The 25,332-nt window shown below is 48.2% G+C and overlaps 1 protein-coding gene across 3 annotated transcripts in view; it reads right to left on the bottom strand.

Moving 5' to 3' along the window:
* Lpin1 (lipin 1) overlaps positions 1–25,332 on the bottom strand; it is a 56,844-nt gene continuing 31,512 nt past the window's right edge. For all 3 annotated transcript variants that reach the window (XM_013353529.2, XM_026788958.1, XM_026788957.1), the window contains exons 13-22: positions 22,428–22,505; positions 22,171–22,263; positions 18,696–18,775; positions 13,530–13,656; positions 12,104–12,252; positions 11,428–11,514; positions 9,625–9,777; positions 6,212–6,326; positions 4,705–4,808; positions 1–1,471 (exon numbers count right to left, since the gene is read on the bottom strand). In XM_013353529.2, the coding sequence (XP_013208983.1) occupies positions 1,312–1,471; positions 4,705–4,808; positions 6,212–6,326; positions 9,625–9,777; positions 11,428–11,514; positions 12,104–12,252; positions 13,530–13,656; positions 18,696–18,775; positions 22,171–22,263; positions 22,428–22,505 (1,146 nt within the window). In that variant the 3' untranslated portion in view covers positions 1–1,311. The remainder of the gene's footprint in view (positions 1,472–4,704; positions 4,809–6,211; positions 6,327–9,624; positions 9,778–11,427; positions 11,515–12,103; positions 12,253–13,529; positions 13,657–18,695; positions 18,776–22,170; positions 22,264–22,427; positions 22,506–25,332) is intronic.

Below are 25,332 nucleotides of genomic sequence, written 5' to 3'. Positions count from 1 at the left end.
TTTTTTTTTCTTTTGTCTCCTCTGACTCAAACAATAAAATTTAAATAGGAAGATCTCTCAGGCATAAAACACCCTTTAAAAAAATAAAACTTCCAAAAGTAAAGCAAAATCTTTTACCAAAATACTTTTCATTTTTCACATTGTTCTGAGACAGTTCAACAACTACCCTCTATCAGCTTAAAGAACTCCTGCTTTTTTTCCCTTGCCCTTAGACTGAATGGAAAAAGCTAAGGAAAATTAATGATTCAGAAATCCCAGAAGATGAGTGTGACGTACACAGAGTAAGGCTCTTTGGATTGTCTAGCACACTTAACTTTTAATGTACTCATGCCAGTTGCAATCCCGAGGGTCTGCTAGGATGCTCACAACAGCAGCCCAATGAGAGGAAAGTAATAAATAATATCTGCAAAGAAAATAATTTAACTTCTGGAAACTATGTTTCTTAAAAACAACCAGTTTCTTTAGCTGCATCGTTCTCCTTTGGCATAGGTGCTGCTCCAGTCCTCATTAGTGGCGCTTCCTGGCTGGCGGTGGGACGCAGACGAGACGCAGCAGACGCTGCCTTAGGGGCTATCATTTAATGTAAGGCATCACAGTTACGAAGAACTAGACAGTGCGCTCAAAGCAAATGCCTGCTGCAGATGTGTTAAGGCATAAACAATAGCCCAGCCTTGAGCTATGAGGAGTGGGGAGAGATGCACCAACCGCACAGGCCATCTTTAACCAGGGCAAGTCAAGAGCTTATCTCCTACAGTGAAACTAAGTCAGCAATACTGCAAGGGAGCGGCTATAAAGTCAAAGCCTGAAGGCTAGGACCTATTGAGGCCCTGGAAGCTTCCCTTCAGAGCACTCAGACTCTAAAAAAAACCCATCTCTATGTGTGGAAGGTGGCACAGATGTCACTGTCATGGAAATGTGGCCCTTGTGCTACCCTAAGCTGTGCACATCAGAGTTCCCGGGGGGAGAAGGGGGAGCATGCCAACACTGAGACAGCTCTCAGGTAGCCAGCCCACTTCTCCTGAGGGGTCACCACCCATACTGCACATTGACTAACTGCTGGAACGGGCTGGAGTGTGCAGCTCTGTGCATGTTACCCCAGACAGAGGACCACTTTGCACGCTACTAGTGCTCCTAATCCTCATGCGGTCCACGGGATGAGATGCGGCCTCCATCCACCCTCCACGCTTAGCAGTGTCACCCTAGGGCAGGCAGGTCAAGGAAGAAACACTTCTCTCTTAGGCAGATGGCCACATGTCAGCCTTCCCAGCAGCTCCAGGGTCCCCAGAACCTATCCTTTAATGCTTGGTGGCATCAAGCTGAAGCTGAATGTACGTCCTGGTTTTCAAAGGGTGGTGGTGGCTCTCTCCAAAAGGTGAAGTTACTGAAAGTATCTGAACAGGGGAAGTCGGAGGAATGGCTTCTCTTTAGCAATGGGAAGACGTGGTCAACCACTTCACAGAGCCTTACATACCTGAAAGTGAAGAAAAACAGTAGGTTCATTACCCATGGAGCCACACCAGATACATGAAGATGAGTGCTGGACTCTGGGCTGCACTGCGGGCTGGGGAGAAATAGAGTATCATAACTCCTGTGAGCAGCCATCAACCCTGCCTCAGCACAACCTTTCTAGCCTTGTGAGCTAACTGGAAGCTTGAAGGGGAGACTAAATATGCGAAGAGGAGAACGCTCCCAAGAGGGGCCAGCCTGACTATGCATGAAGAACAGGCAACAGGCGCAGAGATGCGGGGATGGACAGAGGGAGGGAAACCAGCATAGTCAGAGGCATCTGTTTCTACGGAGGCCACATGTGGGCTGTTGGGGGAGGAACCACAGACAAAGCACATCTTTAGAGCAGCAGAGACTACCACATTCACAGTGAAAAGATGCAGGGCCATGGGCTTATCAAAATGCAGGTTTGGCATCAATCCTCTCCGGTTCCAGCTGTGCTCTCAGGCAAAGGCTTGGATGTCTCTACACCCCGACGCCCTCTACCGTAAAGGAAAGGAAATGAAAACTGCCATTTGCTTAGCGTCAGAAACAGAATAATATGGGCAATAATTCAATAGCATGTACCGGGAACTCATCAGTCAACGGCGGATCACCTGTACTTCAGGAAAAAGTCCTGGCTGAGGGTCCCCAAGCTTGAGGCCTCCCCCAGTCTTATTGTCTGACTCTGGGCAAGTATCCTGCCGTCCCTGAGCTTCAACCCCTTCATCCTCACAGTGTGTGGGACTGGACCACACAGGGGTTTCTAGCACCCCCTACCTCAGGGTACTTTCTCTGTCCCCAGGAAGATGTTGCCTAGCCACAGCCTGCACTACAGAAAGAAAGCAGCTCCGTAACTGGAAGAACTCCAGGCCCCTCCACACAGTGATGCGGACACGCCCAACCCCCTCCCGCACAGCCTAGACTCCTCTTTGACAGTCCCTGGGCCCCTCTCCACCCGCTTGTGCCAAGAACCAGAAGGGGCTTTCGAAACCCAAACTCCAGGAATTAGCATGTTCTGAGGCATGAAATGACTTCTTCAATAAGGCTGCGTGTGTGTTTAATAAAGGGCCTCCAACGGACTCATGAGAAACAGTGATCCTGCACAAAGCAGGGAAACCTCTTACTACTACACTAAGAATTATGTCTTTCCTGGGGATTAAAGCAAACAAACAAATTTTTAAAATACCTCCTGACTTGAAGGCCTATTAGTCTGAGGTTTGTGGCTATGGGGGTGTGGGACTCCCCACAAGGAGCTGTCCCCTGCCAGGCTGCGGAAGCCACCAGAACCAAGCTGGCAAGGTTCACGTGCCCTGGCAGCGGTGCCTGCTCCATCTGGGTGGCCCGTTCCACCCTCCAGGCATGGGCTCCCTGGAGCAAGGACAGGACATTCCCTGCCTATAAAGGAGGAAAGCCCTGAACTCGGTTCTCTGCCCAGTGGGACTTCATCACTTAGAGACGGCCCAAGGACAAGCACCTGTTTGGTTAGAACTGGCCATACCCAAGGGCCTGCAAGATGGCTCAGCAGGTAAAGAAGCGCTTGCCTCAAAAGTCTGGTAGCTTAAATTCAAACCCTGGAGTCCACAGAAAGGTGGAAGTGGAAAATAGCTTCCACATGTGCATGCACGTGCGCGTGTACACGCACGTGCATGCACACACACGCACACACACGCGCATGCACACACACACACACACACAACACACACACAAATTAATAATCATTAAAAGAAAACATCATACCAAGCTCTGGGTCTTGGTATACATGCTTCCTGAAGATGGAGAATTCCCCTCAGAGCACCTGTCTCAAGACCACAAGTGAAAGTGTCCTACTCGACCTGCTCCAAGGCCTGATCTCTCTACAAAGCCAGGAAGCCAGGGCTCCCTCACATTTGGAACTGCTCTGGTCAAGCTGGACTAAAAAAAAATGACCATCTTCACAGTGAAAAACTGTGCTCTCATTCTGAAAGTCAGACTGGCCTGGAACTCACTATGCAGCCTACAGCAGGCTTAAAAGTCACAGCAATTCTCCTGCTTCTGCTTTCCAGGGTGCTGGGACTGTAGGTGTGAGTCACAACCATGCCCAGATCAAAAAGAACGGGAAGTCCTCACCAACACCAGGAGGAATTACAGCCCATGCCCCAGACCCAACTCTTCAGCTTACGCCAGTGCTGACATCACTTAAGTCTTAGGCTATTTTCCCATTTGGTACAGAGCACGTGAAACAATACACCACCACCTCTGCCGTGGGCAAGGCAGAGTGACAGACCCTCCCTGGGCTGATGCACCCAGTAGGGCTGACATGAGAGTCCCACGTGAGCTGAAGCAGAGCCAAGGGTGATGCCTACAATGCTCATTCAACACAGCAAACCAGCCAGGTGTGGTGGTGCACCCTGGCATCCCCATGCTGGGGAGAAAGAAGCAGGACTACCAAGCTCAAAGCCAGCCTGGACTCCATGGCAAGGGCCTGTCTCAATGCAAGGCAAACAGCGTTAAGCCAGGGACTGAGAAGGGCACCTCTGGAGTGCAATGCTCGCCTAGCATGCCCACGGCCGTGGGCTCCATCCTCGGTACTATGGGGAAGAAAGTGTCACCTGGGTTACATTCTAACTCAGCCAACTGAACGTCAGTTCCTGAACTCGTTTAATTCTATTCTACAGAAGACTCTACCCTCTAGTTGAGACTTAACATCCTGAGGGATCTGACTTCGTTCTAATTGTCCAAAAACTAATCTGGAGACTGAAGACATGGCATTGAACTCCATTTTTAGAGGAGTTAAAGATTAAAACAGAGGCTAGAGAGATGGCTCAATTAATAAATTGCCTTCCCTGAAGGAATGAGAACCTGAGTTGACATTCTCAACATCCACATAAAATGTCAGGTATTATACATGCCTGCAACCCCAGTGCTAGCGCGCTGGACACAGGAAGGTCCTTGGAGCTCACTGGCCAGCCAGGCCAGTCAAATGGGTAAGCCCCAAGCTCAATGAGAGACTCTGCCTCAAAAAATAAGGTCAGCATGATGAGGAAGACACAATGACCTCTGACCTCCATAGATAGGAACACATACAAGTATGCACACTGCATACATGTGTCCACACACACATATACATGCAAAGATGAAAACAGAGGTAGCAGTGGCTAAAGGGATCTGCAACAGACAGTGATGCTGGCTTCAGGACAGTGGGGGGGGGGCAGTTCCAGGGGAAGAGATAATACTCACGAGCTGATGTTGGTCTTGGCATGCTCCTGCACCAGCTCTCCCTTGGGGTTGACAGTGAAGATCCTGTTCAGGGACACGCCCACTTGTTTGTAGGAATATACATCCTGTGGTTAGAAAAAGTGATGTAACTGTCAGGGGAGGCATGGAACTCACTGTACAAACAAGTACATACCACCTTTCATTGAATGTTGTATTATCCAATTTTCACTAACCAGTGCTGCCCCTCAGGGGAATAGGCACACATTCAACTAGCTTTCCTGAGCCTCAGTTCCTTCACCTCTTCAGGACCTGAGCTGATGCAGGAGGTCCTTCTATGTATGTGCTGCTTTTAATGGTTGATGAATGAAGCTGTTTTAGCCAATGGCTTAGCAGAGTAAAGCCAGGCAGGAAATTCAAGCAGAGACAGAGAGTGTAGGAGGAGTCAAGGAGATGCCACGTAGCTGCCATGAAAGGAGAAAGACGCCAGAACCTTTCCGGTAAGCCACAGCCTCGTGATGATAGAAATGGGTTAGTTTAAGATATAAGAACTAGGTAGGAATATACCTAAGCCATTGGCCAAGCAGTGTTATAATTAATATAGTTCCCGTGTGAGTATCCAGGTCTGGGCAGCTGGAAAATGGAAGAGCAGTCTCTGTTTTTATTGAGCTGAGTTCCCACGTCTTCATCCACTCTGGCTGGCACTTCTCAGACTTATTTTCTGACCCATTTTCTCATTTCAAAATAATCTGCCACAGGTTTTTAAGTAGAATTTTCCAGCTCAGTGGAGTTGGAAAGATAGCTCAGGGGTTAAGAACGCTGCCTGCTCTTCCAAAGGTCCTGAGTTCAATCCCCCAGCAACCACATTACAACCATCTGTAATGTGATCTGGTGGCCTCTTGAGAAAGAGACCTACCTGGTCAGTCATCCCTCATCAACTTAGACAAGTTCAACAGAACCACCATATACGGGCTACCCATGCCTGCTTCAGCATTGCCAGACATAAATTTCATTCATTTTCATTTTCAGTTAACACCCAGCTATATTCTATAGAATACAGGACCTTCTGCCAAGAGTGGGTCACATACCCAACATCTCCACACACTTCTGCCACCCTATGAGTCTTTGCTATAGGCTTCAAACTGAACCTTCCAGAAAGCTTGGGTCCCATATGTCATCTCCACATATTTCCTCCAGCCAGGAGATCTCTCTACATGCTTCAGGGTGGAGGCGCTGGACCCGACACTGCCATCAGGCAGGGCTGGCACATTGGGCCCATCACTCAGAAAGGACCCTGCGCCTTCAGTGCCCTTGTTTCACTAATGTAATGAGTAACACACAATTACAAGTTTGTGGCCCAGGTCGCCAGCTTCAAACGCCTTCCAAGAAGACCGGAGGCCATGTCCGATATGATTAACTTCTCTGCTTTAGGAGAAGGCTCATTTTACATGCACTCCTTGGCCAGGCCTTGGGGAAAGCTTGGGCACCAAGTATAATGTCTTAAGGCTTTACGGACCCCTCAGGTACTCACAGCAGGTCGGTTTCCAAAAGCAGCATAGAAGGGTTCCGTGTTTGGGAAAAACAGGTTTTTGATGTCTGTCAAACACTGGACTTTGAACTTTTCTGGCTTCTTTTCAATCACTTCTCTATTAAAACAAACAAACAAATGGTCAGCATGAGAGGACTTAGTTTGCATTAAAGTGGCGTGAGGATCACAAAAGCTGCCCAGTCCGACAGCCTGAGTATAGTCCCCAGGGCCACATTAGGAGAAGGGAACTGACCCCTGCATGCTGTCCTCGGACACACACACACACACACACACACACACACACACACACAGACACCACTGTACATGTGGCACTGTACACACAAAATAAAGAAATTTAAATTAGGAAATTTAAATTTAAACTAGTCTTCAATATGCAAGCTATACACTTGGCCCAGCAGCCCAGGAAAACACTCAACTCAGAATGAACCACACTCTCAGCATAAGAAAAATACAGAGGACCATGCATGGCAGCGCACACCCTGAGATTAACAGAAAGGAGATCACCTCGGATACAAAGACACTGATCAACATCTAGTTAGGATGAAAACTCTTTTTTAACTTGTTATTGGTATGTATGTGTGTCCACGTGCCGTGTGAGTGTGTGTGTGTGTATGTGGCCTGTACAGGCCAATAGCTGATGTCCAATCCCCTGGGGCTAGAGTTACAGGTGGTTGTGAGCCATCTAGCATGGGTGTTGGGAATCAAACTCTATTCCTGTGCAAGAACAAGAAGTGCTTTTAACTGCTGAGTCATTTCTCTAGCCCCAGGATAAAAATTCTTACACCAAAAATAGAAAAAAACTACTACAAAAAGCTGGTTGTGGTATCAAACACCTGTAATCCCAGAACTAGAGAAGGAGAGGCATGGGGATGGCCAGAAATTCAGGGGATAGCACAGTCTACCTACTGAGTCCCAGGCGAAGACTGGGCTTCCCATAAGGCCCTATGCAAACCTCCTATAGAGAGTAAAACAAGAGTCTCCAGAAACAGAGCGGTTCAGTGCTGGGTTTTTGGATACCATAACAATATAAGAAAAGGGAAATAAAAGCTATAAAACTTAGAAAATTTTAAGGGTTAAAAGATATGAAGGACCTTTTTGGTTAAAATTATAAAAACTCAGGGCTGGAAAGATGACATCAAATCGTAACAGACCTTTAATGAAACTTGGTTCTGAAACAGTGGGTCCAATATAGCTTGGACACCGCTAAGCATGGAAAGTGAGCACAAGGACCATGGGCACTAGTCAGAAGAGGCCAGCTAAGAGGCATGTGTGTGTGTGTGTCTGTGTATGTTAGTCTGTGTGTATGCACCACAAGCATGTATGTGTATGTCTGTGTTTGTCTGTCTCTGTGTGTCTGTGTGTCTTTCTGTTTGTGTGTCTGTGTGTCTGTCTGTCTATGTGTGTTTTTGTGTGTGCGTGTCTGTGTCTATATGTGTCTGTGTGTATCTGTGTGTGTGCACCACATTCGTGTATGTGCGTGTCTGTCTGTGTGCATCACATTCATGTCTGTGTGTGTGTCTGTGTGTATCTGTGTGTGTGTGCACCACATTCGTATATGTGTGTCTGTCTCTGAGCATCACATTTGTGTCTGTGTGTGTCTGGGGGGGGGGCGGGGAATCAATGGGTATATGTACAAGTGCAGGGGCCAGTGGTCCATCTCAGATATCATTCCTCAGGAGCTATCCCCTCTTCTACTTTTCAGATAAGGTTTCTTTCTCACTGATCCAGGACTCACCAAATAGGTGAGGCTGACTGACTAGTGAGGCTCCGGGATCCCCCTGTCTCTGCCACCACACCCACAGCATCCTAAGAGACTAGAATCTGTGCTGGACCTCATAGTCAGAGTTAATAATGTGTCCATTGTGAGCTCACAAGAGCGAAGACTGCCATCCTGCTATATTCTCAGGCTGTTTGTTCAACCTGATTTTAAGAGAACAATGTAACCATCAGCCTTAATTGCCTTGGGATTCCCATGTGATCAGTTTTTACAACCTAAGCTAATGGATGGCTGTAATCTTAATTTATGAACTCTTCCATGCTCCTGACCCAGAGTATCACAAGTGTGTGCTGAGATAACCACTTACTGAAAGCAGCAAAAACAGAGGTTAGACAAATTGTATAAAATGAATATCCACCATAAATGTTGAGCACGACATTTGGACACTGCTTGGTAAGCAATGGTGTTTGTTATCTGGGTCGGTCAGGGTCAGCTGGAGTCAGTGACCTAACCTCTTGTCAAACTGTTACAGATTTCTGGAAAGTATCCTCCACTCCACGTTCACGTGATGCTTTCTGTGTGGTTCACTAAATACAAAGCAGAAACCCTTTGTTAGGAACAGACATAAACACACAGAGACAGGGACAAACACGGAGGCAGAGTCAGACACGTGACAGACAGACAAGAAGACAGAGCAGAGGATGGAAAAGGAAGCAGAGAATTCAAATCTGGGTTCGTTCTGGGCTAGATGGCACCAAGGGGAAGTGTCACACTTCAGTGTGACACCAAGAGTAAGTCCTTTGTTAATGTGATGCTGATGTGTTATTGGTGACTCGAATTTATCTCGAAAAACAAAACAAAACAAAAAAAAGCAGCTGCATTTTGGTGACCTGTGCAAAGAATCTCTAATGCATCTCTCCTCTCTCTCTCTCTCTCTCTCTCTCTCTGTCTCTCTCTCTCTCTCTCTTTCACACACACACACACACACACACACACACACACACGGGATCTCAAAGTCATCTTCGCACTTGTAAGGCAAGGGCATTTATCAACTGAATCGTCTCCCCAGTGCTGTAGAATATTATTTTAAGGTGTTACGTTTGTTTAGGCTCTGGAATGCTTGTTAACAATGTAAAGATGTGCTGCTTTTGTTTATGCTGCATTTGTTTAACTGTGAAGCTGTGATTCTTTGCCTGATGTCTAACAAAGAGCTGAACAGCCAATAGTGAGGCAGGAGAAAGGATAGGCAGGGATGGTAGGCAGAAAGAATAAACAGGAGAAGAGATCTGGGAAAAGAAAGGAAAGGAGCAAGATAAAACAAAGAGTGGAGGATGACAGGGGCCATCCACCCAGCTATACAGCCAGCCACAGAGTGAAAACAAAAATAAATATACAGAAGTAAGAGAAAGGGAAAAGCCCGGAGGCAATGGTAGATGGGATAATTTAAGAAAAGCTGGCTAGAAACAAGCCAAGCTAAGGCTGGGCATTCATAAGTAAGAATAAGCATCCATGTGTGATTTATGTGGGGGCTGGGGACCAAAGAGCCCTATAGAGCAAAGAGAAAAAAACAAACAACACTCCAGTCCAACAGTCTACTCATTCTGCAAAACCTGTAATGGGAGAGAGAACAAGGCTGGGCAGCAGGTCAGTGCAAGGGTCTCAACTGGCAGGACAGTACCTGTGTAAGGCAGAGAAGAGGCTGCTTGGGCTAAGCAGAAGTGGCCCCTGTGGCAGCACCGTGCCCCTCTCGTTGACCCAGTGAAGGTAGCCCCTTGTCATGTCTGCCATTCCAATGGCACGCGCCGAACAGTAGAGAAACTTGTAGCCGTTCCTGAAAGACACAACCCATCTCCCTTAAGAATAGCGCTGTATGATGGGACGTTTCAGCATCCCGAACCCTCACCACCTGCCCTATGAAGAAAGGCATGGTTGGAAGTAGCCCAGAGGTAAAAGTCTATAGTCTGTAAAATGTTATTTCCAGTTGAGAATTAGCTTCAGTGCTGCTCACTGCATCCTGGGTCCTATCTAAAGTGGCCTTCCATAACGATAAGCCACCATTCACCTCTTCTGCATACCAGACAGCACCATGCTTCCTATAGCCTGACAGTGGCTGCGGGGCCCTTGGTCAGTTCAAGAATGAAAGGGTGCTTCTTGGGGTGGGGTAGGGTGGTAAGACTTGTCCACCACAGGGAGGGCTACAGACTTTCCCACCCCCATCAGCCCTCGGCCACATGCTCTGAGCCCTCCATACAGCCCAAGATTGCCAGAGATGCCCATGGGGCTCAGCATGCCCCTGTCCTCAAAGAGGATAGAGGGCTCTGGGCAAAAGCCACAGCAGCAGTGGGGTGCAGCGGGGATGGGGAAAGGAGCATGATAAACCCTCTGCTCTTGCTTGTCGAGTTCTCAGTGAGCCCCACGGGGGTCTGGAGAGCACTAGAGCTGAGCACAGCAGGGAACCTGTTTCCAGGCTTCTCATTCTGCCCCAGTCTACACTCGGCTTTATTAGACAATGCAGGGGCTGGAGAAATGGCCCAGTAGGTACAATGGGTTAAATGACAAATAGTGCAAAACTGACCACCGCATACCACCCTAACCCATCTGGGGAGACTAACCCATACCACTCCCATGGCGAGATGGGCAGCACAGACAGGAGAATCAGGCTAGCTAGCCCGGAGTACACAACAGTGGTAGAAACAAGAGCGACCTTGTCTCAGCGAGGTGGAAGGTGACAATCAACTCCTGAGAACTGTCTGTCCTCTGACCTCCACAATCAGGCTGTGGCATGCACAGACACAAACACACATATGCACCACACATGCACACGTACACACATGTACACACACAAATATAGATGCACACACACGTACAATAAAAAATAAAAAAAACATTTCAAAGCCCACAATCCAGACAGACTTTGGAGCAGGGAGATGTCAAATGCTTACAGTGATGCACTGTGAGACACAGCATCCCTGCTTCCGCCCACTGGGTGACCACAGCACACAGTAATCATGACAATCAAAAATGCCTTGAAGCATGGCCACTCGTGCCTGAAATCATAGCACTTGGGAGGCAAAAGCAGAGACTGAGTTCCAGGTCAGTCTGGGCTACATAGTAAAAAACCCTGTCTCAAAACTAAGTCTCTAGATGCTGCTATATATTCAGCAGGGCGGTGCAGGGGGCCCCAAAGCTACCCTCAGTTGAAGGCCCCTGCTGTGGAGAGAAGGGAGTCTGGCCTCATTTGTAATCCCAGGGGAAAGACAATCTTACCTGCCCCTAAGGAAGCAAGCAAGTTACTACTCCATGCTTGGAGGGAGAGAGACTGGGGGGGGGGGGGGCTGGCGCGGAGAGAGAGAGACTGTATGGGGGGGCCATGCTCGGAGGGAGAGAGACTGTGGGGGGGCCATGCTCGGACGGAGAGAGACTTGGGGGGGGGGTCGCAGACTGGCGGACAGAAGATGGGAGTCGGGCGTTCTATACTTACTGACTGACTTTATGGTACAGCTTCGCTATGCCCTGGTGGGTCCAATCCTTTCCCAGAGTGGGCAAAATATGACCAAGAGTATCCGATCTAAACAAAGATAAATACATATAATAAGCCAAAGGCTACTGTAAGAGGAGGAGAAAAAATGTCCAATTGGCTTAGATACACTATTTGTGCCCCATAAAAATAGTATGAATGAAGGCTCAGAGGGTAAAGTTGTTTGCTGCCTTTGATCCCAGGCACCCACATAGCAGAAGGAGAGAACAGACTGTCCCCAAATTGACCCCTGAGGTCCATGCTTATGCACACATGGGTGCACCCACAAAAATGTATAAAAAAGAAGTAATAGCATGAATAAGAGCCAATGGAAAGCCCAGGCTCACAGAGTCAAGTGAGGACACTATGGGAAGGCCATGGTGAGCCATCATGCCGAGGACTGGGTTTGCCAAACCCAACTGTGGGGCTGCTAACCATTCCAGAGCAACGTTCTCCAAAACCCACCAGGCTAGGGAGATGATACCCAAACAGAAACAAGTCACCAGACCCTAGTGGCAGCCAAAGTACTGCCCCTATCTGCACAGTTCCAGATGCACCAGAAACTGGACGCTCCAGCTCCCACGACACTGCCCAGAGTGCGATGGAAGCCAGCTCCAGACCGTGCTGCGGTCAGACCCACCTTGTGATGGTCCCGTCGATATCTGAGATGATCACTTTGTCATCCCAGTTCCACAGGTAGATGGTGCCTTCACAACGGCAGGTGCCCTGGTACTGCGTGGTGACACTGAAAACCACATCATTGGGGCCATTCTTCAACTTCAAGCTTTTCTGAAAAACATGAACCATTTGTGTGCTCGACAGGGAGGTCCAGATGCAGGGGTGGTTTGGCCTCTGCAGGCTTTAAAATCAAACCTGGCTTGCCTAGGCCACTGTGAAATTCTCTCTTCTGTTTCTGGCTGTAATTCTTTTCAGGGCTGGACAGGCGACCTAAGTCAGTCCTAGCTTTCCCCGGCCCCACCAGGGAAGCAGCCACCAACCCCTTACAAAGCATTCTGCTTCTAAGAGCCTCACTGACTTAACCCAGCACTGAGAGTGAGTGCACGGAGCTAAGTGACCAGCGGCTGCCAGGCTTCACCAAAGAAATGGGAAGGGTCTTGGTGTGAGAACGCAAACATACGACAGCAAACATGTCTCCCTCAATAGCAGGTTTTTATTGATTTTATAATAACACAGACTGGAAAGAGAGGCCTTGAATCCGTAAAAACAAAGACTAGGCCCAAGCATGTTAAACCAAATACAGGAAACAAAACTACCTTTGGCCGGTCTTCAGTCTTTGCTGGTACACTCTAAGACAGGGCAGCTGACCCACAGACCCACAAGGTTGACTCTAAGTGTCCCCTGGGGTGCTACAAGTGGCTAATGTGGGGTCATCTTGTCCCATTAAATACCATCCTATCAAAACCTGCTCCCCATAAATTCTTGCAATAGATGCACAGACTTTAGTGTAGAAAAGCAGAGATACCTGCACTGGATGACCTTGATTTGAAGTTAAGTCCAGGGTTGGAAAGACCTCATTAAAACTAATCTAATCTCTCTCCCCCCTCTCTCTCTCTCTCTCTCTCTCTCTCTCTCTCTCTCTCTCTCTCTCTCTCTCTCTCTCCACACACACACACACAAAGGGGGACCTCTGTTTCCTAAAATCCTCTAAACCCCATCACGCCTGCTTGATCTCCACCTATTTTATAGATGCATTTGAGTTAACAGGCATCTCTCTCAAAGCAAAAGCACTCATGAGAGACATTCCAAAGTCTCCCGGCCACTGGTAAAGAGGATAAATGGGCTCAGGCAAAGCTATATCCTCCTCCTAGGTCAGAAAAAAAGCAACTCAGCGTGCAAAGTCATGTAGCGGGTCCACACGAACAGAAACAAAGTCAGGGCGGAAACACGGGGTACCAAAGTAAGGGTGTGAGGTCACCAGCAGGCATGATAGAATAAGAAAGGTCCTAGGAAGGGCTAAGTGAGCACAAAGTAGAAGGAACCCCCAAACCTTCAAGAAAGCCCTAACTCTATCTGGCCATGACCTATACTAAGAGCACAAGACTCACCAACTGCTCCGACGTGAGCCGCAGGGTCTTTTTGTAGCTGACATTGGACAAAAGAGAGAGGTGGCTTGAGCTGGATGGCTTGGCGGCGGAGTGTTCTTCATCGCTGGAGGATGACTCGTGCTTTATTCTGGAACACATGGCGATGTAATTAGGAGACGCATCTGGGTAACCATTAAAAATGCATTAGGCCCGAATCAATGACTTAGTCAACTGGGTCTCTTGGGTGGTCATTTGCCATATGGCTTTAGACTTATCAATGAACTCTCCAATAGCCCCATTCATACATGACTTCATTGTAGAGGGGGAGGGGCTGTTGTTCCTCATTCACTCCCCGTTTATCAACTCTCATCACTCACTTTTAACGAGTGTGATTCCACGCCTGGTGAGCAGGGCTACGTCCATTCTGATCCAGACAGTCACACATGCACGCACGCACACACACACACACACTTACACACATGCCTGATGAACAGGACTATGTCCATTCTGATCCAGAGTCACATATCTGTTCACATGCATACACACATGCATGCGCACATGCACACATACACGCACACGCACGTGCACACATACACACACACACACATTTCTCCCTCTTCTCTTTCCACTGAAGGCTGTGGGCCAAGCCCTGAGAGTCCAAATGTCTACAGTCCAAACACCATCAATTCTCTTCTATCCAATTTCATCAATTCCACATATCCAACTCCAAACAATTAGGGCACTTCCTGGACCTAACAAGACCTGCCAGTTCACCCCCTGCCTCCAAGACTCCTAGAAGTCACAGAATCCACAGACCTTGAATCCTGCAGCTCTTCTAGGGGCTCCTACAGGCTGAGGCTGGGAGGCAGGGTAAGGCTCAGGACCATCGTCTTTTACGTGTCTCACAGAAAGCAAGTCAGCAAATTAGCTTTCCCCTGAGTTCAATTCTACGGCTTCATCCTACAACCTAGTACTTGTTCTGCCTCCCAAGTCATAGCACCCTGCAAAGTACTTGCTAATGGCTTGGACTGAATGGAAAAAGCCAACTGTCCCCAGAGCCGGCATGCCCCTGATGGTCTCTCTACTGCTGTGATAAAACAATGACCAAAAGCAACCTGGGGAGGATAGGTTAGGTTTATTTCAGCTTAGCGCTGTCTGGCCACACCCCATCACTGAGGGAAGCAGAGCCAGAACTCAAGGCAGGAACCTGAAGGCAGGAGCTGAAGCAGAGCCCAGAGAGGAACGCTGCTTACTAGCTTGCTCCGCGTGGCTTATTCAGCCCAGGGATAAATGACACTGCCGATGGTGAACTGGGTCCTCCCATATCAATCGCTAAGTAAGACAGTATCTTACAGGCTGGCCTGTGGGGCAATCTTACAAAGGCATTTTCTCAATTAAGATTCCTTCTTCCCAGGTATGCCTAGGTTTGTGTCAAGTGGACTAAAATAAATAAATCAACCGGCACACCACTTTCACATCCCTTTATACAGACAACATGCACATGGCTCTCCTCCTTCTTTGGCTCAGGGAGTGTTCCGTCTCCTTCCAGCCTGTTCCTGCCTCCGTTTTCCCCGGCCTGCCTTACGGCCACCCAGATAGCCTCCCATACAAGCTTTTCCACCATGGCTACTCACTCAAGAAGTGATTTACACAGCCTGATGCTGCTCAGGACTGACGAGTCATAGGGAACACTCACACAGCACCCCCACTTCTGTGTGGAGACCTGGCTCTGCGTGGAGCCAGATACTGAAAAAAGCAGACAACATAGTCCAGTCATCCCTGATCTCTTCAGGTTTTTGCCTAAAAAAAAAAATTTTAAAAATGAATGACCACACAGCCACCAGGGCTGGGGGAGTGCTCTTGGAAGTCACAAAGCTTGTGAATAAATTCTGGGATCAGCGGCCATGTCAATGGAGACAGACTATGTATGGGCTGCAATCCGGTTATCTGAGGCAGACCTGAGGTCTGTGTGAGTCAGAGTGTAGACAGCAGCTATGATCTGAAAACCCAAAGTTGCCAGCTCAAGGAAACACACACTGCACTACTTAAGATGAATTCCTTCATTCTAAGGTCCAGAACATACTGAATTCCACCTCACCAAAATTCAGGCTGTGATAGTGAACTGTGGGGAGAATGACTCAGTCCGCGCCACCATAAAAGCTCAACCAAAGTCCCTTCCTGTTCCAGTATCTGCAGATCCCACCAGGAGCACTCGTCCTTCTGAACCGACATCCTAGAGGTTTCTGGATAGGTAACCCCAGTCCTGGAGCCCGAGTCCCATGATAAATGCTCCCGACAAAGGCGCTCTCCTCAGGCAGGATGGGCTGGAGGCCCTGGCTCAAGAGGAAACCTTCCTGCTCCAAGCAGTCTAAAGCGAAATGAGATCTGAACAAACTCGCGGCCCTGGGTAACAACAGCTTGATGTGTGCCTCTGCCGGAGGGGATGAGCATGCACGTCGGAATGGCTGTGATTTCCATCTGCCGCTAAATTCATGTGGCATGCCATGTTGGAGGAATGTAGGAAGGGAAACACTCGAAAACAAAAATGGGAACTGTACAGTTGGCTGCCGCCAGTTCTCTGACGGGCACAGGGACAGCCAGTAGAGGCTGCCACCTTCCAAGACCTCACCACCCTGGGTGGAATAGGGTGCTCCTAGCCAGAGCCCCCACATCACACTTGAACCAACTCAGTAAATGTCACTTGTTCTACAGTGGCTGCAAACGGCGACAAAAGGGCCCAAGTCATTTGAAAATCTGTGTACAGATGAGGAACTGTGAGCAACATTTAAGCTAGCGCTTGTCACAGCGCACATTTTTCAAATGGCATTTTAATTATTTGTGTGGTGACAAGCTGTTTGCTCAATTATGGGACTTTAGGGACTGTTCTGTCAATCAAGTCTGCCAATTAGGAAAACATTATGATGCCAATTTTTTTAAGTCATCTATGTGACTCTGATAAGACTGGATGTCAAGGGTGCCACCATACATGAAGAGGTTACACTCCTCCAGAGAACTCCCACTTATTCCAGAACCTTGATTCCGTCACACATGAGCCAACGTACAGTTGTTCAGGTTTGATAAGCATAATTCAGAATGGGGCAGAGCGGGACTGCTTTCCCTACCAGGAAGGCACTTCTCCACAGGCAGACGGGAGGAAAACCCAGCAGAGCAGACATAAGCTTCCAGAGCTGTGCTCAGCTCAGAAGGACTCCCCAGTGTCCTGCTGTCCCTCCACCCTCAGTCCGGCCCTGGGTCCCTGAGTTCCTCCACGGCCAGAAATAGAAAGAATGAATGTGGTGACAAGAACAATGGTGGCACCATGTCCTGGGTCCTGCCCCTTTGCCAGGGTGTCACAACCCATGCTTCGTAACAGCTCGCTGGGCCTCAGGGACCATCTCTTCAGGTCTAGGCCTGGCCTGTGGGCAGCAGTTTAAGTTTGGAAAATACCCAGTACTTGGCCCATGCAATAAGTCTTAAAATAGTTTAGAATGCCCAGTTTAAGATGATCACATGTCCTTAAGGTGTCTGTGGTCTGGCCTGGTGGGCTTGTGCATTCTGATCACCTTGCCCCAGGGTCACTGTGAGCATTTAGCAAGGTGGCAGGGGAAAAGAGATGCCAGGGTCTCTCATCCTGACTCAGAGATGGTGGAGCAGAGCGGCATCCTAATGAGTCAAAGACCACAGAGAGGCAATCTAACACCACCCCTGTTCAATACTGCACAGACAGAACGCTTGACCAGAATGCCACAAAGACAGTGTTGAGGCTCACACTGCTGGGCATCTCACCCACTCCAGGAAAGGGCAGCGGAGAGCACAGAACAGCAGGGCCAGGAGCAAACCCACCACCTGGACACCAGCAGCAAAAATGGGAATCCTCCCACTTCAAGATCACGCGAGCTGAGAAACAGCCCAACCATGCAGAACACTCCCCAGTCCTCAATTCTACCCCACCCCACCCCCAACTAGCGCTCTACAAAGTACATGCTCCCTTACCAGAGGCACAAGTTTCTACTTCCAACAGAGAATTCCAGAAATATAATCTAAGGTACAGAGCTGTGGCCAGGAGCCAGAGGACAAGAAGCCTAAGCTAGCTTTCCCTGTGAATAAACCAACATGCAGGGAAGCCCTCATCGGCTCAGGCAGAGTTCAGTGTTCTCATCACGCCCAGGTGTAATTGGCCTGGCCTTGGCCTCAGAGGCACTAAAATAAGGAAGGTGTAAACGGGACCCATAGTGACTGTCCACGTTTTAACTCAGTCTCAGGCTCCGTAGGAGCAGGAAGACTGCAAAGGTCGAGGTGATGACATGTCAGTGTGATACCGGCACAGACTGTCCCATGTCAACCTCTGTTCCAGTGACATCACCCAGAGTCAAGGTATATAGAGACGAGACTGACCCGAAGACAGACTAACTATTGCTGACTGGAAAGATGGCTCAGTCGGTAAAGCGCTCGCTATGCAGCACGAGAAGCTGAGTGGGGATCTCCCGCACCCACTCAAAAGCCAGGTGCAGTGGCTCACATCTGTAATCCCATTGCTGAGGGTGGGAGGCAGGTGTGGAGACAGATGGATTCCAAGGTCTCAATGGCCAGGCAGCCTACCAGAAACAGTGAGCCCTGAGGTCAGGGGGAGATCTGGCTCTAAAGACATCCTTTAAAGGGCAGAGCTATGGCCTGGAACCAAGGGACAAGAAACCTTAGCCAGCTTCCCCTGTAAATGAACCAGCAAACAAGGAAGCTCCCATCGGATTAGCAAGAGTCCAGTGTGTTGACCTCTGACCTTTACACATACATGCATAGGCAAGTACACTTGTGTATGAGCATACCCACAGACAGACAGACAGACAGACAGACACACACACACACACACACACACACAAAAAACCCACCATGCTAGGATCATAGGAGACATTCTAGCTAAGTAGCTCCTTGGAGACTCACATATACCTTGAACCTCAATTGTCTGAGAGAGACACACACTGCACACACTGGAGAAACGAGAAAGACCAGTTAAACAAACTGCTCCCGGCCTTCGTCACCTTGTGTAGTGACTTCAGATCCAGTGGGAACTGAGGCCTAAGACGTGAGCCACTGGCTGACCTCATCAGCGTCCAGTGGGCATGCACATGACCCTAATTCAGTTCAAGAAAGGAATGGCACCATTGCCAGAAGGACACCCTGCCCCCGTACCTGGGGGCTAGGCCAAGCTGTGCAGGCTGCTCTCCCGTAGTGTGGCCCTTCCCTGGCAGGCACTGCTCGGGCTTGCTTTCCTGAGAAAAAGAAAAGAAGCCATTAGAGAAGGAGGAAAGAGAAAGGATGCTCCCAAAAGCTTGGGTCCCACTGCAGGGCTCCCTAAGGCCCAGGGCAAGACAGGAAAGGTTGAGGACTCCCACCCAGGAGGCTCTGGAGGGGTCTGTGTTATGGCAGGTCCCCATTACTTCTTTGCCTAGAAATATCGTAAGATTAAGCTGAGAAACCTTTTTGACAGAAATGAGTCTGTTAGTTATCCATAAGTGTTCCTGGCACCCAACCAAACGTCATCATCCCTGTCACAGAGACACACGCTTTAATGGTGGCTGCCTGAATTCCTGAGGGTTTTCACAGGAATGTGAAAACGTTCGAAAATATTTGCATGCCGTATTTTTCTCGGGGAAAATGAGAAAGCATTTATCTTTTCCGATGCTGTGTAATCCTAGTGGGAAATGTTCCCTGGGCATCCAGGAGAGGGCCCAGACCACTGCTCTAGCTTGGGAACCCTAGGACATCCCACTGACTGTTCAGAGCTTTGTCTCCTCACTTCTCAAACAGGAATGAGGATGCTGAGCAGTGACTACTGATCCATAAGCCAAAAAGCCTAATGCACTGTAGGGAGGGAAGGGAAGAGGGAGGAGAGGAGGGGGGAGGGGGGAAGGGAAGTGAGGGAGGAAACAGGACAGACCAGCAAACTACCACTGAGTCAAAAGAGGCCAGAGAGCATGTTGGGGGATGAAGGAGACACAATAAAATCACTTTGTGTATGTCCTTTAGTCAAAAAACAGGTTAATGACCTCCAATGTCATATTTTTAATAGAGCAAGCAAGGTAGGCTAACTAAGTACGGTGGTTCATGCCTATAATCTTAGCATTGGGGAAGCTGAGACAGGAGGACAGCTATGAATTCAAGGTAAGTGGAGCTCTGTAAGAGTCTGTCACATAAAGTAATAGTGAATATCTTAAAGTATGAGACTGGGGACTAGTTTGAAATACGCCTTCAGCTGGTTGGTTGGTTGGCTGGCTGCTAGGTTGGTTGGTTGGCTGGTTGGTTGGTTGGTGAGTTGGTTAGATATAGGGTCTTGCTATGTAAGTCCTAGCTGACCTGACAATGACTACGTACGTAGCCTGAGCTGGCCTCCAACCTGTGGCAATTCTCCTGCCTCTGCCTCCTGAATACTAAAGTTACAGGCTCACAATGCCATGCCCAGATTTACTCTGTCCAGTCTGTTTGCTTTGGGGGTCTTGATTGGTGTTTTGTTTGTTTGTTTCTGATTGATTGGGGGAAGGGTATGTGTTTTGTTTTGTTTGGTTTGGTTTGGTGTTTGAGACAGGACCTCATATGCAGCCTTGTCTGGTCTTGAACTCACAGAAATATAGTTGCCTCTGACTCCTGGGTACTGAAGTTAAAGGCCTGCAATCACCACGTCCAGCTGCTGTTTGCTTCCATAAGAACAAAAGCAACTGCCGTGACCATTCATTCATTATCAACTGAAGGATTTAACTGTGTGACTAGGCTGCCACAGATAACTTTTCACTCGGCTAGTTCAGAAATATGGATCTGTATGAGTAACTGTATTTGCATTCTTTAGAGAAATATTTAATTTCATAAACATTCTTTCCTTTACACTGGCATTCCCCTTAATTCTAACTGTTGAGAATCTAGATACCCTACAAATAAGAGGTCTTTGAAATGGATTTCTGCTTGAAATTCTAGAACCTTCTGTCCTCTAGCTAATAAACTAGCCCTTTATGCTGTAAGTCTACTGCAGGATAGCATGCATGTCATCCTGACTCGCTGAGACCCTTAGAGGTAATGCAGCAGGTGACAGCACGCAGACGCATCAGCAGCGTGTCAAAGGACAATATGATCTGCACACAGCGTAAGGCACCTTCTCCCTTGGCTCCACAGACTCAGGTGTGCCCACGGACATTTCTGGATGGTTTACATGGCCACTGGTTTTCAAGCTTCCTCTGGAAGCAGCTGTCCAATAAATACACACCAGACCCTTACACCAGTTCCACAGCAAACAAAGCTGTGCCTGGGTTCTGCCTTTGAGGAGCTCAGGGTGTGGAGAAGCTGAGAAATGTTAGTGGAGCAGTCTCACTAATGAGTGCATTTACAAATCCTAACAAAATGCATGAAAGACAAAGTCATGGCCCATGCAAGCAGAGATGGTAAACCAGGTTAACCTGCATAAAAGGAGGAGTTGAGTTGTTGGTCAATTACGTGAAGGGAGATGTAAGGAATCCTGACAACACTGTAACTAACATATGCAAAGGCCCTGAGGTAGATTCCATTTTGATCAACTATACCAAAGCACAGACGGAAAGAGATGACAGTACTAGCAAGAGAGGTCAGAGCTAGAACACCCAGGTACTGTAGGATGCTAAGGTCCTTCAACAAAAGAAAGCCCTAAGTATTCCTGAGAGCAACTCTGACTTCATGCCTTGATGCTTCTGCTTCACTGGCTAAGTGATAAACGGGTATAGAGTACAAACAATTGCCTGATTTGTCTGGTGTGAAAATAAGAAATGGAGTCATTCCAAAGGGCCTGTGGGTGATTAGGGAAAACCAAGAGGTGAAAGCCGAAAAGAGGGCCTTAAGATCCACTGAGGGGCTGGTCAGGGGAGGAGCCATTAAGAGGGAGGCGAAAAGTTAGGAGAACACAGAGCTGGAGGCCTAACAAGGGCTGAGAGATGGAGAGAGGCCTTTCAGAGATCACAAACAAGTTCTCATGTATCCAGCCTGTGCCTTCAGAGACGTGGCTAAGGAGGCTGAGTCAACAGTCATGGTAAGACGCACTGGCATTACCCTCACCAACATCACATATTCTAAAACCTAAGTTATGTGGGAACCCTTCTGTGGTGGTGAATATTGTCAATGTGACAAGACCTGAGAAGACCCACCCTGACTGTGAGCAGCACCATCCATGGGCTGAGGTCCTGGACTGAAGACAGGGGTGAGCGCCAACCCAGCACCAGGCTTTACCTCACTGCTTCTGCGGACAGATGTGAGCGGCTGGTTCATGTTGCTGCTGCTTTCCTGTTTCCACCGTTGCAGGTCATGCTCTCTAAATCTCTGCCTCCCTAAGTGGCTTTTGCCAGGTGTTGTGTCCCAGAACAAGAAATGCACCTAGTACATCTTCTTTACTGATACAGAAACCCCAGAGTGGAAAAACAGCTCAACCTGGGGCTGCAGGCAGAGGGTGGCAGAGCCAAGCAAGCTCTGCTAGCCCCCTCTTCCTCATCTGCCTTCTGCTCTTGTCCCCTTTCCAGGAGGGCCAGCTCGCCGAAACCCAGTATTACGGCACTCATTTCACTCACACAAGCTGAAAGACGCAAACCTGACTACACAAAACCAAAACGCGCCGAGTGCAATCACCACGCCACGCCATGCCATGCTCCCCACTTACTTCTTTGATTGTGGCGTTTCTTCCCCTCCAGGAAAACCACCATCTTCCTCCCTTTTTGGGCATCTTATCTCTCATGATGGATTCCACAGTGGCCTGTTTTAAATGGATGGTAACATAAATAATGGAACCAAAAAGAAAAAAAGAAAAAGGAAAAGAAAAAAAGCATCAACTTAGCACACTCGAAACAAAAGAAAATGTACTTGCAAATTAAAGGAGGCGGAAGAAATAAATAATAAATAAAACGTAACGCAACATACTGTGGGAGGACTGAAAATTTTAGAAAGGCAAAACCTAATGGCGTCCAAAATCACGTGAAGGTAACCGAGGCACGAAGACTTAAGAAGATGGGAAAGGAACCAATGAACAACAAACAAAATACAACACAATAACAACAGGAAAGAAAGCATTAGAAATCATTAGTGTTAGTAAATCTTAAGTTTTCAAATTAAAATAGCTAACTGATTACAAAGCTACTAGCCACAGTATGATGATGACAAAATAAAACAGGAAGCAAAACACGACCATGCGGTGTAGGGTCCAACAGCCGTAAACAAAATATACAGGCTTTTGTTGTTGTTGTTGTTATTGTTTTAGGTAAGCATGTCTCCAAAGCTCAACCGACTAAACTTTAGCAAATTGATTTAAAAATCAAGAGTTAAAAATAAAATCCAAATGGACAGCTTGAATACATCACAGTGTAATGAGGGAGATTAAGTATGAAATGCTAATTTTATAAACATTCCCAAGAACAACATCTGCCTTCAGGCTATTTTAGGGCCCAGGTAAATGTTATATGATTTTCCTTCTTCCCTTTAGACAGATTCCAAGTAGCTATTACCTCAATCAGTGAAGAAAGACTTAGCCTTTCAACCTAATAGGTACAGTAGATAGACAGATGCTTCACAGGTTAAGCCTCAAATAAGCTATTCATATTCAAAGCTCCTTCACTGGCACGGAAGACAAAGGGGCCCAGGGAAATGCAAATCATGTATACGAACGAATCTATTGTCCACTCCCCCCTTCTCCTCCCCCACCAAATCCATCCACAGATAACAAGCCCCAGGCAGAATCTAAGGTTCTTTTGAAGAGTCAGCAAACAAAAACAGCAAAGAAAACTCCTGGACAGGATTATGGCAAGTAGACGCTAGTCCTACAGGGTGTTAAGTCTACAAGTGATCTTAAAAACCCAATGTCGGATTATGAGCAAACTTCACTGAAAGAGGAAATCTAAAGTTCAGATTAAGAAATGAACCTAAATTCACAGATAAACGGAACAACCGCCACCAGGCATCGAGCAGAAAACCACCACTGAGGGACACCAGGGTAATCCTGAGATTACTTTCTACTGTTCTGTCCCTGTAAGTCGAGCACCCGCCTCCCTCCAAACTGTGGTCCAGAACCAGGCAGCAATGTGTTCAGGGAGGCTTTCAGAGAAAGGCGGACTCAGTTCCTGGGACAAAACCCCACTTGGACTGCTCCATTCACGATCGTCCCATGGCTCTGCTAAGGGCCATTTCAGAAGCGATCAAATGCTGGGCAAAAGAACATGAAGAGCCTGACCTGCCTCCATCCCTACTCTAGATGTCGTTATGTAAGGAGATGTGTGAAGCAGGGTCACCAGAAGTCACAGAGCAGTCACGCAACCTGCCAACCATTACCTCTAGTATCATGTAAGACACTAAACCCACAATATCTAAGCTACTAGTTATATTCCCTACAGCAGAAAGGATCCTACTCAGTAACCATGTTGAGTGGAGCAATTTGAGTGCCCAAATCTCCCTCAATTACTCTCAAGACAAAATACAGATGGATCAAAGATTTAAAATAAAAAGAAGGACTAGAAGAAAATACCAACAAAGATGCAAGACCATTTTAAATGCACTATCAATGTATAATACAGACTAAATGCTACATAGAAAATCATTTCCATGTTAGAGAAACACCGTTAGCAGAAACCCAAACCCCTAACCCATGAGATCACAGCCCTCAGGGACTGTGCTGTCCTGTAGCCTGTGTGCCTCCTCCTCTGTAAACTACATCTCTATCACCCTAACTCTTTTTCTCTTTACTATTTTGTGAGCCTTAAAAATCATATCCTGGGCTGTGGTTACAAGAAGGAACCTGGCAACAATGGAACAAAAATCATTTTACAGAACATGCCTCAAGACAGGTCCACAGATATGAAAAAGGACTACCAAACACAGGGTCACCATTCCCAATCTACAGCACACACACTCAGACTAAACGCTGATATTTGACCTCCAAGAACCTCAAACTCTGGAACTACCTGACAGACTGCAACAGCCACGGCCGTCAAGCACAAACCAGTCTAAAACTGTGATTCCACAGCCCAAAGAATGGGTCCATACTGTACGAGGAAGATGGAACATGAAGAAATGAGCAATTCCAGGCAAGCGGAGGAGGAGATGAACTGGTGGGTCTGACCACCTCATTCAGCTCTGGCATACAGCCACCTCGTTCTCACATGCAGCCCTGAGTTTCTCAAGCAACATCTTCAGCCTTGCCTCCCCCCATCCTCACCTCTGCCTCCCCCCATCCTCACCTCTGCCTCCCTGTCCTCATTTCTGCCATTCCATCCTTACCCCACCTTCCCCATCCTCACCCCTTCTTCCCCCATCCTTACCCCTGCCTTTCCCATCCTCCCCATCCTCACTTCCCCATCCTCACCCCTTCTTCCCCCATCCTTACCCCTGCCTTTCCCATCCTCCCCATCCTCACTTCTACCTCCCTCATCCTCACTCCTGCTTTCCCATCTTCACTTCTACCTCCACTACCCTCACCTCTGCCTCCCCCATCCTCACCTCTGCCTCTCCCCATCCTCAGCCTGTCTCCCCCATCCTCACCCCTGCCTCCCCCATCCTCACCCCTGCCTCCCTATCCTCACCTCTGCCTTCCCATCCTCACCCCTGCATCCCCCATCCTCAGCCCTACCTCCCCCTGCTTCCTCCCATCCTTACCTCTGCCTTTCCATTCTCACCCCGCCCCCATCCTCATCCCTGGCTCCCCACCTTCGTCCCTGGCTCCCCACCCTCGCCTCTGGTTCCCCATCCTCACCCCTGCCTCCCCTATCCTCACCCCTGCCTCCCCCACCTTCGCTCCTGGCTCCCCATCCTCACCCCTGCCTCCCTTATCCTCACCCCT

The sequence above is a fragment of the Microtus ochrogaster genome, unplaced genomic scaffold (assembly GCF_000317375.1).
Source record: "Microtus ochrogaster isolate Prairie Vole_2 unplaced genomic scaffold, MicOch1.0 UNK10, whole genome shotgun sequence".
In the NCBI taxonomy this organism is placed as follows: domain Eukaryota; kingdom Metazoa; phylum Chordata; class Mammalia; order Rodentia; family Cricetidae; genus Microtus; species Microtus ochrogaster.
This window is presented reverse-complemented; position numbering and strand designations above follow the sequence as displayed.